This window comes from Syngnathus acus, chromosome 3 (assembly GCF_901709675.1).
Source record: "Syngnathus acus chromosome 3, fSynAcu1.2, whole genome shotgun sequence".
Lineage (NCBI taxonomy): Eukaryota > Metazoa > Chordata > Actinopteri > Syngnathiformes > Syngnathidae > Syngnathus > Syngnathus acus.
Genome location: NC_051089.1, coordinates 12,498,877 through 12,517,661, shown reverse-complemented (window position 1 = coordinate 12,517,661; position 18,785 = coordinate 12,498,877). Strand labels below are relative to the sequence as shown.

Genomic DNA, 18,785 nt, shown 5'->3' with positions numbered 1-18,785 from the left:
ACTGTTTACACTAACTTTGCCAAATTAGGAGATCGTTTAAATATTTACATCCTCCTTCCACATTTCTAGACACATTCAAACCATTACAAAACCAAGTCTCTCACTTCTTACAGTTCAAAATTTCGACAATTAATTACAATTCAATCAAATTCAATTTAGCTCAAGTTCTACAGCATTCGTGCAACTCCATAGGAGTTGCATTGTTCATTTATGAAGAGAAAAATCCTACAAAAAATGGGAATTTCAACATCATTTGAATAGGAACGAGTAGGGTCAGGGATTACATAGCAGGGGAAATATATAGCTATTTAGGTTTTACCACTTTTACAGTAACATTTTTAATGTATAAAAAATTTATGTTTCTGTATTTACCGCATTGATTATTTTAAATTTCCCAAATGGGACATTCTGGAATTACCCTAATTTATAATTATTATTATGAGAGGATATTAGAAGAGTTTATACGTTCAAATCGTATTCTCTTGCCATTTATTATTCTGCCAGATGGGAATACCCTTCCCCCAGCTCTGCAGGACCACTGTATATAAAATGGATGAACACGCCATCGGTTCTTGCGCGTTACGGACGTATTGCACCCTCAGTAAATGTGTTTTTAGCGACCCCGTGTGTATTTCTTTTGTAATTACACTTAAAGCGATTGTTGACGTCATTGTGCGACGGAAGTGGTTCAATGTTAAACATCATTCTGGCTGATTCATGGTAGCCAGTCAGGCCGATTCACGATCGCTTATTAAAACAACCTCTAAACGCTAGAAAACAAAAAGGTAAGTATATCCAGGCCAAATATACAGTCGTCTGTATGGTTCTACGTGTTATTCGGCATGATGGCATCATCGTAAACAATTCATTGCAATTTTTCTTGTAGAAGATGACACAAGGCTAGCGTCATGATCATGCTAACAGAACGCTGGCCTCGTTTGGAGCGTTATCTTGTTTCTTTAATGGGAGAGCGATCTAATGGAATATATTTTCGTGTTTTACAAAGCTGTATTAAAACCTCAAGGTTTGATTCCCAGTACAACGCGTGGTTGTCCATAGATCAATAATTTAATGCAATGTAATGATAGCGGTCAGCCAATCCCAAGAGTTTACATAGTGGAAGTTCACTTTACAGACATGTTCAATGACTATAATGTAATGGGTAAAAATCTCGATTATTGTTATCCAAAGTAAAAACTGATTTTATTCTGATTCAACTCAAAGAAGAAGAAAATCGGTCTATTTTTTTGGGGAAGACTACAGAAATCCGACATATATTATCCAGCATTCATTTTATGAACCGCTCATCCTCACTAGGGTCACAACTCACTATTATCAAAAATGTATTTATATTAAGTTGATAATTGATTAGTTGTTGATTAATCAATGTGCCACTCGTTTGCATTACCGCTTTACCTCATGTTGTTTTTCCATTTTTTTTTGGTGTGATTCTTTCAAATTATGTAAAAACCCAAGCAAAATAAAGTGTCACTGTCAACAGATTCTGACATGGACCGTCTCTTGAGGCTTGGTGGTGGAATGCCAGGTCTTGGCCAGGTAACACTATCTAAATTGTCATTAAGACATAATTGTAGTTATTCTGATGACATCTTAGTTTAATCACCTGCTTTTGTGTTTTATTTATTTAATTATTTCCACATCTCCTTTGCGTGCTCAGGGTCCCCCGACAGATGCACCAGCTGTGGACACAGCAGAGCAAGTCTATATTTCATCATTGGCATTGCTCAAGGTACACTCCAGTTCCAGAAGAACCTTGACCTATGAGTTTTATTCATTCTGTGTCCATGCTCATAATGTGGATGTATGCTAGGGTCAATTATTTGATGGTATGATAATCATGAGCAAAAATAGCACGATGTTAAAATTACAGCTCTAGGATATCTTTTTTAAAAATATTTTGGCAAATAAAAAAGAGCATTTATTTCTCAAGTGAACATACAGATTCATTTATTGCTTGTATTTTTTTAAAGAATAATTGCATATTAAATTATAATCGTAATATTGAGGAGGAAAAATATTTTTTAAATTCGATAATTTCTTTAAAAGCACTCAAGTCCACCTCATAGCTGAATATATTACAACATTGTCTCCTTGTGTGTAACCTCAATTGTCTTCCCCTTGTTAGATGTTAAAGCATGGGCGTGCGGGTGTACCAATGGAAGTCATGGGATTGATGCTGGGAGAATTTGTTGACGACTACACAGTGCGAGTGATTGATGTGTTTGCCATGCCCCAGTCTGGAACGGTATGTTTTATTTTTATTATTTTTTTAAATTTTAAGTAAGGGTTGTAATAACTACCTCGGATGTCCAATTTGTTCCATTTTATAAGCAAAATAAATAATGGAAATGGAGTTTATTGTTTCTTGGTCAAATTCTCACCATTATAAAGTGTAACTAGTCGGAGATCTTAATGCCAATGACGGGTATGGTGGTCATGTCATATGCAGCGATCTGACTGTCAGAATTGGGCAGTACTCTATAGTGTGGGACAATATAGTGAATGAGTTGTTAGTGGATAAGGGTGGACATGCGAGGCAAATATATTGTGTGTCAGAAAACCAACACAGCAGCACATCCTATGGATAACCAAATCTGTTGTTGTACCAAGACTGACCAGTGAGAGGCAGCCTGGTGCCACATGGCAACCAACTGCTGGAAAGTACAAAAACAAGCTGGAAGTACAAGAAATGGAAGAAGCTAGGCTTTGGCAATCTGTTTGAGCTTTCAATATCATGATTTCCAGTTTTAGGTCCTCTTTGTCCTAATTATCAAGATAATTTATCACACTATCAATTGTTCAAAATTGTGTGTCTTAAAGCCATTTAAGCATAAGTTTTCATTCATAATAATCAGAGCAGTAGTGAGCTATTGAATGAATATTCACTTTGTAAGTTCTATACCAGAAGTGTTAACGTGTCAAACCATGTGTTGCTTCACAGGGTGTGAGTGTTGAGGCAGTGGACCCTGTCTTCCAAGCTAAGATGTTGGACATGTTGAAGCAGACGGGCAGGTAAAACATTGTACACTGGCAGTGCCTAAGGATTGTCCCTTTTTCAGTGTTTCTATGTAGTACTAAAGAATTAGCAGGTCGGTCTGCCTCTGAGTCCAGTATTGTTGTATATGGAAAACCTCCTCCGGGGGAAGGGACTGAGTCCTGCCATGGACGGTGAAAATTCACGAGTCTTGCTGCTCCTTGTTGCTTTAAGTTGTTGTTGTTTGATAATTATGCAACTCAAATTTCTGTTTGCCCGTCCATGGCATTTTGCAGTATGTAAGCATCAGGCAAGCAGACATTCATCAGTTTAATAAGGAGCGATAAAAGTATTGTTTGCTTTCTATCACACGGGCTGGTTCACCATGATAAGCGGAGGTTCACAAACTGTTTTTATTTATCTACACACATTAACCGCTAACTCTTCACCAGGCCCGAGATGGTTGTGGGTTGGTATCACAGCCATCCTGGTTTTGGTTGCTGGTTGTCCGGGGTGGACATCAACACGCAGCAGAGCTTTGAGGCGCTGTCGGAGCGAGCGGTAGCTGTGGTGGTAGATCCCATCCAAAGTGTCAAAGGAAAGGTGGGCATGCATTTTAGTAGCTTTATGCAACAGTAGTTAGTCATTATAAAATCTATTCCCCTCATGTCGTTTCCGCTACAGGTTGTCATTGATGCCTTCAGACTGATCAATGCCAATATGATGGTGTTGGGTCATGAGCCAAGACAAACCACATCAAATCTGGGTCATCTCAACAAACCCTCAATCCAGGTAATGGGACACATACAATCAAATTAATTTATTACAGTATTTTTGTTCTAATAAAACCAATTATGTAATGGGTGTGATTGATTTCATCAGAATTGATACTAGTAAATGAGTCAACACTTTCTGCAAGATTAGTATTCCTGAGTTTATTTTATTTTATTTAGTTAATTATAAAATATTGATATTTGTAATTTCTGTTTGTGCAGTGTACTTATTAATGGCAGGTTTTCCCAAATCTTAGGCTCTGATTCACGGACTGAACAGACATTACTACTCAATCACCATTAATTACAGGAAAAATGAGTTGGAGCAGAAGGTAAGACTCACTCATCATTCTTTGTGAAGGTCCTAAAATTGCTGGTATGTGTTCCAGTCCCACTGGTAATAAGTAGTACAAATCTTCAATGGGAACGACTATTACTGGAGTTGGATGGGAAAAGCCAAGAACAACATTTTTCAATCCTCTCTATTTTCTGGAATGGATGGATAGCATTATGCTTCATTTTTTTTTTTCAAGTAGAGCTCAGTATTGCTCAGCTGGACAATACTGTACTGCTTTGGCATGCAACTTCAAAATCAGCCTTCAGAATTGTTTTTAAAAATTGTAATTTATGGAGGAATATGGTAAAGTATTAAAAAAAACCTCTGCATTTTAATGGGGGCACGAACAATACAATTAAGTGAGGTTTCACCGTATTAGTGTTCTGCTACAAACACGAGAATCATGACTGACTTTCCTGTAGATGCTCCTCAACTTGCATAAGAAGAGTTGGATGGAAGGTCTCACCCTGCAGGATTACAGCGAGCACTGTAAACTCAATGAGACCATCGTCAAGGAAATGCTGGAGCTCGCTAAGAACTACAACAAGGTAGCAATCCTTTTGTGTGCAATTTTTACAATACGAATTAAATAGCACTGATTGCAAAATACCCTGCAAAACAAAATCAATATTATCTTAATCGTTTCAATGCAAAATACAAATGTCACGATTTTTAACACCAACACACGGAGAATGGACGCATTGCTAAGCAAGTTCGTGTCACTGTTGCGTTTCCATCTCAGGCTGTGGAAGAAGAGGACAAAATGACTCCAGAACAGCTGGCCATCAAGAATGTTGGAAAACAGGTAACATTTACAGTTCTTCATAAACCATTTGCATCTAGTTATTATGTCGGTCCGATATCAAATAGGCTTCTGAGGTGCATGTTGATTTGATTCGGGTCGTAATGGTCCCTACACTTCTAACAAACCTGTACAACACGGTTTTGAAATTCTGAAACGTCACTCGAAAGCCTAACTTTTGTGAGTAGTGCATATTAGGACAACACGTGCAGTAGTCTAATTTGAAAGCAATCTCTCAACTAATTTGTGAATGACATTTAATTGCATGACGTAGAATGTGACTCATTGCCTCTGAGTTTTTAGTAAGAAATAAAGTTAATGTTTCCTTTTCTCCCTTTCCATCTCCTGCAGGATCCAAAAAGGCACTTGGAGGAGCACGTAGACGTGTTGATGACATCTAACATCGTTCAGTGCCTCGCTGCCATGTTGGATACCGTCGTTTTTCAGTGATGACTCCTGTTTATATCTGTTAATATTGCAACCATTTTCTTTTATATTAAATAAATGTTATGTACGAAATGATGCCTGCCTTCGTTCTCTTTTGAAGGATGTTTGAAGAGTTTCTTCCGTGTGCCTAACAGGTTGTAGTTTTCTTTCAAACCCATTTCCATTTTATGCTCCTGAATAAAAATGTAGATACTAATTAATCCCACTATTAGGGTCTTCTTTGGATACTAATATACAAATAAATCTTAATAAAACACTACTAACAAACCAAGACTCTAATGTAAATTGTGCCAACCATCATAACCATAAACCTCCAGGCTTTGTGGTTATTTTACTGTTATTGAAGTCCTCTTGGTAGAATGATGGGGAATTCCAATAAGTGTGAGTAACAATTAAACAAAACAAGTCTTGAATTCATTTTCAAGCCAGAGGCACACGGCTCCCATTAACAGTCAAGCTCTCAAACCCCTTCGATATGTAGCCGATGATTCCGGCAAGGAGAACCCAACACCATAAATTCCCAAAGGGTGATCACGGTTTCCCAATACAATCCATGAGAGTTTACCAGATGTCTGTCAGAAATCAGAACACGCTGCATGTGCTGTGTTCTCCCTTTCCACGATGTCCTCACAAATGTGGCTATCATTAACAAAAGGCTTTTACGGTTACATCGTTTTTGTTCCAGAACAGACTCTTCTTGACTGAGCCTTTTAAAACGTCAAACTTAGCTTATTTTATTTGGATAGTAAAGTGCCTCATAACAACTAATGCACTGTAGCAAAACCTTTACTCCTGACCTAAACACTATCAGAAACACTAAACTGCATTCCAAACGATGCGAATATGAGTTCCATAAAATGGTGTTAATTTTTTCCCCAACAGTCTATTCTCTTCATTTCGTGCACTTTTCTTGGCTGTATTGTTTCTGCTAAGGATGTGGATGTGTATTTTATGTAACTTATACTAGTATATTTAGCAGTGTTTCTTTAATTAAATTTTAAACAGTGAGAAATTTAGAAAACATCACCAAAGAAAACAAGTCAAAATAGAGAATCGTTCTTTTCTATTTTCTCAAGGTGGCAGAATAGATAGAAGGCACAAATTGTATGGCAACAATTCACTTTGAAAGAGTTGCAAAAACAACATTCAGATTCAAGATTACTCTTCCATTTGGTTCCCTACAAAACTATCCCAAAAATATACTGATAATACCCAATGGCTTTAATAACCTGCAAACAAAATAGCTATCTACCTATTTTTACAGCGGATACGCCACCATTTTGTTATTCTGGTAGGCCAGGCAGCAGCCAGAAAGGGACTTTGTAGGTAAATCAAGATAAATGATCATTATGGAAACTGTCCGGGAGTCTAATATGAGGCAATGTACCAGAATACCTTCAAATACACAAAGCGACTGATGAATGATTGCCACATGATTCGTCACTCTTAAATAAAGGCAGATGTTTGATTTCAGTCTGAAGTCTGCTAAACGGTTCCGAATTACCTGTTGGATTGAATCCATGGTGTGATATGACGTGTTCTTCAGAGAGCTGGAGGGATCCATTCTGGGAACATATATATATATTTTGTGAGTGATTGCTGTATTGAAGCAGGAAATCCCAAGTCGTCCGTCACAAACCATGTACTATGGTAAGATCCAGTAAAAACAGAAAATGCTTCTGATTTCCCAGCAAGCAGCGTGGGTTTAATTCCCACTCAATGACGGGCGGTATGAATGTGAATGCTTGTTTGGTAACATATGTTCCCTGTGATTGACTGTCGACCTGTACGGACTAATTTTGCTCAGTTGATGGGAAAGTGTCAATGTCATTAAGGGTCAGTGTTCTGGCACTGTGGGCGTATTTCTGATTGGTTACAGAAACAGTCCCATTTCTAACGTGGTGCCTTGAGATATGAGTTTAATTAACCCTCTTATGCCAAATATTTCCCCACATTGGAATAGAGATGCCATTAATCCATTCCAACACCACTCCATCCCCAAAATGTATAATTGGTGCACTCCATAATGTCGATAAATATATATAATATTAATAAAACAACCATGGTGACCATGTCAAAGTGTCCTTGAGCAAGACACTGAAAGCTGAATCCCACTAGTGTGTAATCCCAATTTCGTTGACAATAAAGGCATTTTTCTTCTTATAAATTATCTCTATTTTATTCTTTTAGGCATTACTAATCAAAATGTGTAAATATATACACACACACTTACAGTTTACCTGTTGCTTAAAGGGTTATGTAGCATCAAGTTGACAGACTTGAAAGCTAAGCTACAAGGCCGTTTTAAATACACATGGATTTGTTTTGTTTTGTTTAGTTAGGCAGTAAACCTCTGCTGGAAGTATCAATAAATACTTTGAAACTGCTTTTTTGAAGAATAGCTCACTAATTCTATCTACCAAGCTATTGATTGTTGGAGAGAATAAATTGTTATTTCCGTTATTTATTTTAGGTTGTAAACATTGATCGATATTGAGATGCGTGACTTTCTCTACGCCACTCTGTGCCATTCTGTGTGTGCAGGGTGAGCGTCATTGTTTACAAAGAACAAATGTTTTCACATGCGCGGTTGAATCTCTGGTAGAGCGTCCCTACGGAGCAGTAAGCCACTCGTCGAGCATTCAATATTTGCTCGATCGCCACAGACCGCTTGCTTTGCTTCAACAGTTGACCTTTCTTTGAAGCCAATTTAACGTGGTGAGGCAGAGATAATGTGGATCATTTGGACATTGTTAGTGAAAGGAAATTTTGCTGGCCAGCTGTGTTGGATCAAACTCCCTCCTTGTGTCGGAAACCTCCCAACCTTTTCCTCGTTCTGCTCTTCTGCCTGAGATGGGGGAAAAAAACACATCTTTACTAAACACTGGGCAGAGCTGAAGAGCACTTGGTACCAGCAGCAATATCTGACAAGTCCCAGATGGGGATTGAAGCCCTGAAGTGGCTCTGATATGACAGTTTGGGAAGATTATAAGTCAGACACATCAGTTCTCGAGTTTCCTCGCAGGAGGGTACATTTGCACACAAACGTTTTTTCACCATTTGATATAACTTTGCTTGAACACTTCTGTTTGTGTCAATTGCCTGTTTTGACACGATACCCAGTGTGTGGACCAAGGCTTCTGGCTAGCGTGGCCTCTATGAGCGCCTCATTATCGCAATGACCTGGTTGGATATTTTCCAGCTCCCGAAGATTTTCAGTGGATATATTTTCTCGTCTTGACTTTCTCAAGCATGTATGTTTTGTGCAGGTGTAGAAATGATGAAAGGTTGAGCAGGGCATCGTTTCAGCGCATTCAGCAGACACAACCACAGCATGATGTTTACTAGATTTTTTAAAAAATAATTCTGCTTTAGCATTTAGGTTGTTAACTCTCTTTTCTGTGGTGTGTCAAGTTTTTAGATCTTCCATTTGCATTTCACAGAGTTTAAGATGTAAATGAATGCAATCTTGCCAGTATAACTCAAGTAGAGCATCTATGTAAAAAGAAAAAAAAGTGCTGCGTTGGTAGTTTGTGACAACAGCAATGTGACTACGGAACTCTCTTGCACTCAATCCCAATCTGCTGATTCCCAGAAAAGGAAACAGTGTCCAATTGTTTCCAAAGTTTTCAATCCAATTGTGTAAATCTGCTACAACAAAACGGACCAGTGTAGCCATACGTGGGGAATTGCATCAGCAGTTTTTGAAATTGTTATGTTGCAATGTGGCCATATGCTCCCTATCCCACCGGACAGTCAATGCAACATAAGAATTTGGCAGAAACACTTATCATCCAAAGTACAGATAAACATGTCAGCGCTCCGCTTCCCGCTAGCACCTCCTCACCGATGTTTTGCTTCAAAACTGAACGTTTCATCATAGATAATGATGGTTGGAAAAAAAAAAAGGAATTTTTTTATGGAAAGCCAAAGCCTACAAGTGGCTGGTATATGGTAGTAGTGGGGGGAAAAAAATTTATCGAATGTCTAACTGCCGACAGTCCAGTAAAAAAAAAAAAAAAAGCAAATACATAGACAACAGACTACGCTGTAGTTACATAATACATGACCACATTGCGCAAGGTGAATAAAATGTTCAAAACAGACTAAAAACAGATGCAGCACTGAGATACAATATCCCTCACTAGGTTTTCAGATACCGTATTGATATTGGAATGAATACAAGTTTGATCAGATGTTGCATAGTCTTACAATTAGTTGGGGCAGAACATTGAAAGATGAACAAGAGGTTAATAAAATGACTCAAATTGAAAGTACAGGTAGCAGTATGCATGATGAGCAGCAAGAAATTTTGGGGTGGGGTAAACAGTAACTTGGTTTCTGTGTGTAAATGTATGTCATTAGAGTTCACATCGTAGTGTCCTAGTAATATGTATAAATGGAATGGAATAAATATTACTCAGACAGCACCAGTTGCTCTCCTCGTGTGCTGGATTGAGTGAGATGGATATCAATTAAATGTTCAAACAGCTTTCCATTCATAACTTCAATTGCAATTCATTTAATCCACTTACTTAGTTTCCCTCAAGAGCTCTTAATATGTTTTCTCTCGCTTGCTCTCTGATCGTTTCCACTATTGCAGCTTTCACACTCGACGACCGGTAATGACAGTAACACATTGTGATGTTTCCCGTTGCCCAGGACCACATCTCCACCCCTCTTGCAAATTTTATTCCCTTGGTTTCGGAAACATGATGTCACCGGCCAAAATGTTCTTACCTTAGCAGAGGGACTAGGGGATTTAGTTAACAAGAAGTGAGTCTGTGATCCACATTAAATTGGTAAAAAACAACGTTATTTGTCTGATCTATTATCTGATCAAACAGATGTTGTTATGCGGTCTGAGTGGTAGCGTTAATTTATTGGATTATTTTGGACCTATTGTATGTTAATCAAACAAGTCATTTGGTGCCATCTTGAAGTGCTTCATTAAGACAAAACTAGTGCTTTGCTGCCATCTTCATCCCAACAAACTCCTAAACTCTTTAGTGAGTTGAGGAGTTTCAGTTAGACAAAAGTAGCGCTTTGCTTCCATCTTGCGGAGTCAATAGGTAATTTTATATATGTTTAGGTTTGGTACCTATCCATCACGAAATACACTTTTGTTTGGCAAAGTTATTGATAACATGAATGATATGTTCACGTTATCCCATCATTGCCTGTTTGTTGTTCTTGTCTCACTCAGATGAAAGTCTTAGTTCCTATTTTTCATGTTCGGGTTTCATACATTAATTACTATTAGATGCAGTCAGACTCGGTACTTAAGTAGAACTAATGATACAGCACTTGTGTAAAACGAAAACAAGCACTGACTCAACTGCTTCATGTAAGTCAAAAGAAAAAGTAAATGCACTCAACTAAAGTCTAAATCATGTGTTTGATGTCAGTTATATGCAATATCCGTACAATTTCAATAACTTGCCACAATGACAAAAAATCTACATAGTGCTCGCACTGAGAGAAAAAAATATGCGAAACATGATTCATGATGGGCTATGGGTGAACATCCTTCCAAAACGTACACATTTTTAAAAAGCCGCCTTAGTGTTTAGTTCAAGTAGAGTTCAACCTGGTATGTGCCTTTCAGGGCCAGCATACATCTTGGCAGTTAATCACTGCTATGACTTTTTTTCTTAACCTGTATGTACATATCACACAAACTGTTGGCTCACACTTGTCAGCTAGCCAGATGAAGGCCTAACAACATATTGCTTAAACCTCTAGAATGTGCAAATGTGAAGTTGTTCCAGAAAACTTGGACGTAACAAGGTTCAAATACTTTGTTACTCTACTTAAGTCGATTTTTCAAATATCAGATTTCATATATGTACATGCATGAGGTTGTCATGCGTGTCCCTTGGGATCATGAACAATTTAACATTGTCAGAGTTGCAGGGTGAGCCTCAGTTGATGATTTGTAGTGTGGCTGACCCGGGTTATGAGTCAGGGGTCATCTTTGCTTCATGCAAGTCTGACTGAGTTAGGCTCAACAACTCCTTTGTGACGTTTCAAGCAACGATGTTAACTGGATTCTTTACATTTCTCATAAACACAGCACCGATCGGACACTTACGGGAACAACTGAGTAATGACATACAAGGTCGCACACACCCAACTACTGCTGCTCCGGTGCCAGATCATTTCTCTATCCTTTCCAAGACTGTGTGCTCCCTTAGACTTGTAACTTAACTCTCCGTTTTGCACATTCCTAATGTTTTCTCCATGCTCAAAAGCATTCTGCTGGGAAATAATGTAATGCAATAGTGTCAGTGTGCTCCGCACACTATGAATCATCTCACAGTTTGCGTCTGCTTTTTTATAACTGCATTGACACGAATGTGAGTCAGGACCAACATGAACGTGATTGTTGAAGCTTGGATTTGATGAGCCCAACGGTAACTATGCATCTGCGTAAACAAACAGGCAGTCACCTTTTGGTAGGCTTCAACCAGGGGCGTCCATACGTTTACCTCTGAAGGCTGCATATGCAAGGATGCAATGGCCACTTTGACATTCTTCACCTTAAATCTATTTAGGAAACTAAATACAATCCATCAAACAAATCCGATTTTTAATACACAATGTTCTAAAAGTCAAGTTTAGGATTTTTCAGGATTTAGAACCTATATCCCACTAGAATGGATGGCGGCCTGCAAATGGCCCCGGGCCGCATTTTGGACACCGCTGGTTGAAACTGTTGTGTGGCCGTATTTAGCTTCTTGTAGATTCCAACATTTTGGCATTTCCTTTAGAAAACAAGACTACAGCACTTAGTCTGAAATGAAGCCCAAAATAGAGGAGAGACTGAGACCAAATAAGGTAGTGGAGAGGAACACGGACGGGATGGTGAGAGAGTGTTAATAATCTCACCCATGTGAAGTTGTTATTTGATGAGCCTGCCTGCCGGGATGTAACGGCAACACTTGGAGCCAAAACATGATTTGTTTCCATGCTTGACAGACCTTACTACTGCACACGGCCAATATATTAAACCCATCATATAGCTATGATGATGGTCTGATGACTATAATATACTTTGATTTAGTCTCTAGTCCATTTCGTATAATTATCACGGAGCGTTGTCTGGATGATTCACATGTTATTTCGCAACACTTCCATAAAAACGTCTCGCATAACATTCAGACATGAACGCCTTAATTTGTGGAAAAGCTTCATAAATATGTCCAACTCCTAGTGATTTAAAGTCGTCCTTTAACGTAGTAACTCTTTTCTATGAACATCCACTCATGGGTACTTTCTCTTGTCATCTGAATCATTATGAATACAACTTGAACATTTTAAACTAAAAGAGAGCCAAGCATTCAGCCTTGGCTTTTACAGCGTGAAAAAACGTTAAACAAAGGTGTCAAATTGCCCCTTGTTTTCTACACCCCCCCAAAAGAGTTGAATCAAAGTCATCAGCAGCCTGAAACAGATACTATAGACTGAGACTGGAAGAGTCACAGAAAGGAAGAGAAGTGGACAATTTTAGAAACATTCGTTTAGAGAAGTTCAAATGAAGTTCACCTGTAAAAACGATTCTGCAGTTGAAATTCCACCCCAAAGCCCAAATTCCCAAACTTGAGTAGTTTATATTGCGTGTTTAGCATCAGCATTGGCACTTGATGATAAAGCCTTTGCACATTTGCAGTGCCCACATCGTCACCTCCTTACCAAAACTGAAGCAGTGCCATTCCACTCCTCCAGCTAGCCACCGGTAAATCATTGTGTGGGTGCGAACTGTGACCCATGCTTCACTCAGTGCACTCGCTCTTCATCCATCCATCATCATTCCCCACCCTGTGATTCAAGTCTGCCCAGCCAGGTGCGATGGAGCAGTGGTGTTAAAACAGAACGCTGACACGAGTGTGTCTGCAAGATGACGGCGAGCATGAAGAGCTGGTGTGTTTGGACAACTCGTTTACAAGAGCCATGCAACACGGAAATGTTCGGGAACAAACGTCGGTCACAGACTGTGTTTGCTGAGGTGTCTGCATTGGGGGAGAGTCTGCGTGTTTTTGTACTTTTGCAGAGCTTTCCGACAGTGTGGCTTTTTCAATGAAACTGGTTACACACAGTCGAATAGAGAACCTTTAACCATCAGTAGGGAGGAACTCAAAAGGCAATTTTCACCCTGAGTCACTAAGTCAATGCATTCAATTCCCGAAATAAGACTGACTTCACCTGAGATGAGACAGGTGCCCCCCTCCTCTGTTCCCTCCACCCACTTCACAGGTATGTTGACATGCTTATGTCGTCTAGACAGGATCAAGTGAGTAATAGTTCGACTAATGGTGACACGAGATGGTCAGTTAATCATATTCCCCACATTACCTGAAAAGTGAGTGTGTCAGGCAAATTTCCATCCATCCATTTTCTGAACCGCTTCTCCTCACGAGGGTTGCGGACGTGCTGGAGCCTATCCCAGCAGTCTTTGGGCAGTAGGCGGGGGACACCCTGAACCGGTTGCCAGCCAATCGCAGTGCAAAACAAATTTAAAGGGAATAATAATAATAAAATACATTAAAATGTTCTTGTTTTTACACTGCGTGTACGTGTGCTGATGAAATTAGCACTCTCAGCGAGATGTTTCACACCAGTGTGTACTTTAACAACAAACTGTTTTTTGTTAGGATTTTTTTTGGGTCAAAATAATTCCCACAACACACCTGTTGATCTCTAACAACACATTGTTTGAGAATCACTGAACCATTTTGCTTATTTTGGCTGAAGTCAGAAGATGAGATACAAGAAATATACCACAGACATTTTCATATCTTTTGCAATCATAACATTGGGAGTGATAAAACTGTTGAAAAAACAGCGAATGCATCCCAAAGGACTGGGCTGGTACCTCCTGTCTACATTGGTTTCATTTATTCTGTGGTCTGTCCGTGGTCAGTGTGTGTCCAGCAAAGGTTAAACAACCAGCGCATGGAGTATAATGAAACACGTTTTCTTTCAAAGGGCCCTTTTGCTCCCCATTGTACAACAAAAACGCTAACACATGTTTTACATCATTAAGGGCATGCTTACAAGATGTCCATATCCTTACTCACACAGGGAGCAGCTAAATCTTCCAAATTACAGTCCAAATTGGCCTTGCTTTTGTTTTGAAGAATGAGCTTTCAGTAGGACACCTTTTCTGGTCCAACACTACAAACTGTTCCAAATAAAAGAATTACTTGCATGGCCGCACAGCTGCATGTCCAGACATGACCACAGGAAAAAAAAAATAACAGTGGTGCCTTGTTTAATTTAGTTTGTATCACGAACACCCCGGTAATCAAAAACACTCGATTTTGAAATCATCTTTCCTCATTGAAATAAATAGAAATGCCATTTGTCTGTTCCAGCACCCTCACCCCAAAAAAAAAAAAAAAAACATCAAAATTATTTGTGATATATTTTTTAATGTGAAAAGTAGCTCTGTATGACATTGTACTTTGTATACATATGCTTTAACAAAATAAATAGAATACACAGAATTAACCATTTTTAACACATTTTTTGTATCACTTTGGACATTGTGCTACTCCCTCTGCTGTGTGCACTTTGGCCTTCAGTGGAGTTATTATTTCTGTTTTATAATTTCTGTCCATTGTCTTTAAATATTTTTCTATCTTGATATTGTGCGATTTGTAGTTTTTTGTAGGGATGAAATGGTAACAAATGACATTTTACTTTATTTCGATGGTCAACATTAATTTGCCACCAGAGCAAATTGAGCTAGCACTGTACTTTTGAAACCAAAACAATTGCAAACCAAAAACTTCGATCAAAAAGAGGACTCAAGAGTCAAATGTGCTGATTGTACTCCCCATCATCTGCTGTCACTTCCCAAATGGCCCTACCCAATCATGTTTCCATGGTAACTAGGCATTGTAGCACGGTGTTGTGGAATCTTTGGGAAAGTGCCTCATCAGAGCGCCGGTGCGCCTGCTCACGGAGACCTCTAGCCTTTGTCGTCAGTCAGCACACAAACAGATGCTCTTCACATCCTGCACCTAAAATCCAGACTGCGTCAAATGAAAGAGATGACAAGAAGCAGCGAGAATGCTGACTGCCTCAAAATAGGCTTCTCAACCTCATAAATAGTCACTCGCTGGCTCTTTGCATTCAATGTAGTTTTTTTTTTTTTTTTTTAGGCTTAAAAATCGAGCTGTCCAGTTTAAACTTCATGCACGAGTACACTCTTTCTCACCATTACGTAACCATAGAAACGAGTAGCATTTTTCCTCATTCTTGTGTCATTATGGCCTACGAGTAGAGAGAACTACTGGTCCGGACTATGAACACTACTAAGCTCAACTAGTAGATTCTTGGGCCCTACTAGTAGCATCAGAATTGTAGGTAGTATGGCAAAGTCGTCCCACAAAGTTGTGTAAATGTCAAACAGAAGTGGAAAAATTCATTCTACTAGTGCACCCAGGATGACGTCGGCTTCCTGGTAGGACAACTAAATGCTATGAGTGGCAGGGGCGCTCCTAGAAAATTTTCATAAGGGTGGCCAGATGGGGACAAGTAACTTCTTAGGGTGGCGCACCAAAACTACGGCTTGCGATTGTCAAATAGCCAACGGTTTTCCATAATAATTCTATAATTTTGTTACTAGTGTTGTTACATAACTGATCATAAATACACAGACCCCTTAGTTTCTCCTGAGTCTTAATCATTCAGCTTGGACAACCTGCAACCATTACATCGTAACAGTTTGGGGAAGTTTCCTTGCTCTGTCAGCATGTCTGAACGTGTCCGAGTGCACAAAGCAAAATTTGTCACTGTGTTTGTCACAAAAAAAGACATTGCAACTGTTCTACCGTTTATTTTGGATAACCGATTAAACAGACGCCATTTTTTTCAGGTTACCCTAAAGACCAAAAAGAGTGTAATTTCCACCATCTCCAGTCATTACGTATCATATGCTTTACTTCCATGAAACGAATATTACTACATTCAAACCATCTATCCAAACTATCATAACAGCTGCCATCATTCTACGTTATGTAATACTGTATGGAAAATGCACAGTGTGAGTGACCCCCCTCCTAAAAAAAAAGTCCTCTGAGTGTCAGATCAGATTTTTCGTCCACGATTTCAACGAGTTTAAACAAGAATCAGAGAAAACAACCAAACCGCACATCATTTTTGTTGGAGTACAAATTTCACGTGTAAGTCAGTGTCGAGAATCCCCGTGATATACACCAGGCGGCCTACCAAATGTTTTAACAAAAGACTCTGAAATCTAAATCTGATACCGAGACTTCCCAGCTCAGGAATTCAAGTCATGCCCCCAAATTGCACCATTCTTGTCTACTTTGTGTGCACAAATATTTGCATCTTCTTTCACACTGGCTTCTCTGCAATTCTGCACAAGCGCAGATTTCCAGATTTCTTCTCGGTGGAAGAACGGGCGTGACTTCATTTTGTGTCAAACGAACCCAACTTCCTGAGTTGGTCCAATTTTTTACCCAAATTGTGTTGTTTTTGACCCAACATTTTTAAGAGTGCCTCATTAGCATCATGCAGTTGTTCTGCCAGTATGCAGAAAGGTCAGATGTGTGGAAGGCAATACTGGAAATACAAGTAAGACACCATTTTTCTTCTCATACGTCCTTAATTGTCTTACAACAAAAGGTTGTCATGGACCTGACACTAGATAGGAAGAATATTAAATGAATGCTCATTTAGCTTTTCAATTCCATGTAGTGCATGCTTAAAGTATTTCACAACATGAATATGTAAATGTGGAAGTCGGTAAACTCAAGGCTCAACACGGCCTGTGTTCGAACTCACCACAGCTTGGCGTAATTTCCCGAAATGGAAACTTTTATGAAGGACGTCTTCCACACGGGAGGTGACTGACTCATTTGCACTCACTTTAAAAACGATGTTATTTCCCTTTCCACATTTTCATTCTTTAGCGCTATAAAGCATAACTTGTTCTGTTGTTGTTGTGCTGCCATCTTGTCGACACTGGTGGGAAAAGTACGAGTAGAAGAACTGATTTAGTACCGTAATTTTCGGACTATAAGTCGCACCGGAGTATAAGTCGCACCAGCCATAAAATGCCCAAAAAAGTGAAAAAAACCATATATATGTATATAAGTCGCTCCTGAGTATAAGTCGCCCCCCCACCCAAACTATGAAAAAAACCGCGACTTATAGTCCGAAAATTACGGTATTTCTTTCACTTGATCAAATTACAAAAGTACTGACTAAATTTTCCCATGTTGTCATTGTGTAATATAATATATAAAATATATAATAATATAATAAGATGAATGGTCGGCCCTCACGCATTCCACCCTCAACAAATCTGTCCCTATTTGCAAAATGTTTGGACACCACTGGCTTTATAGTCACAAAATAGACAAGGGCAATGTGAGATAATGAACGCAGATCTCGTTATTATCCACAGCAGTGATTGTAAATGTGGGGTACAAGTAACACTTTTAGTGGTATTTGAAAGAATCACTGGATTCAATGTTCAAACTATGTATTTTACTGGGGCTGTTTGTTTTCAAACATTTAGGTTTTGTTATTATGACTGATTTCAACCTAATTAATACTGTACTCCCTACATAGTGTTTGTTCTATATTTAAGTGCAGTGTTAATGAGCATGATGTTACAGTGGCTTAGTAAAATATCAAATGTATTTTTTAGGAACACCTGATTCCATATGTTAATGGTCGTATGGCAGTGATTTTTTTTGCAAACCATTCATCTGTTGACCTGTTCTAAATGCATATGTGCATGTTTTTTTTGTGTGGGTCCAGTGGAGCACTAAAATTGACCATAGTGAAGAGTGTGCACACACATGCCTCTGACAAGCTTTTGCCAGCGACTGTGATTTTGAATGTCAAATTGTTAAAACAATTTCCGAGAGGAAATGATGGAAGCGTTGCCACTGAGTGATGAGTCAACTGGCAGTCCGAGGATAGGTCATGTTTGTTTGTCTCTACTGCCCGTTATAGACCCGGGGCCGCCAGGCGGCTGTTTGGACTGCAACACGACTCAGCAGGAAGTCTGGGGGGTGTCTCTGACTTCCTTGTTCATCCCACACACTAAATATTTTAAAGTTTTGCTAATGTGAAAATTGCAAAGTTACGGACCTAATTGTTCCCTGTATTAAAGATATAAATCAAAACAACTCAACAATTTGTTTTGGAGCAAACAAATTTCTTGGTTTGTTGAACTTTCCCTTTGTTTTGTTTTCACTACAATTGCCACGAGAGAAAAAAAAATCACAGATCTTTGCACAGCTGGTGCACAGCACAATGTTTTATCATGTTATATGGTCTGGCTGTGATAAGTTAAAGTACTGTAAACTTTACAGATATGGATTCCATTTACTGAGCAGAAATGCAAACAGAACATTTGTGAGATTGCTAATCTTCTTTTTTTAA

General features: G+C 39.0%; 1 protein-coding gene and 1 long non-coding RNA gene across 2 annotated transcripts in view; one reads left to right on the top strand and one right to left on the bottom strand.

Moving 5' to 3' along the window:
- LOC119121123 overlaps nt 1–18,785 on the bottom strand; it is a 287,860-nt gene that overhangs the window by 22,466 nt on the left and 246,609 nt on the right. The gene's annotated exons all lie outside the window — the stretch shown is intronic.
- psmd14 (proteasome 26S subunit, non-ATPase 14) lies at nt 679–5,554 on the top strand. Its single transcript, XM_037248569.1, has 11 exons — nt 679–785; nt 1,502–1,557; nt 1,679–1,750; nt 2,147–2,266; nt 2,963–3,033; nt 3,448–3,598; nt 3,680–3,787; nt 4,026–4,100; nt 4,528–4,653; nt 4,848–4,910; nt 5,259–5,554. The coding sequence occupies exons 2-11, from the start codon at nt 1,510–1,512 to the stop codon at nt 5,355–5,357; spliced, it is 933 nt and encodes a 310-aa protein (XP_037104464.1). The 5' UTR covers nt 679–785; nt 1,502–1,509; the 3' UTR covers nt 5,358–5,554.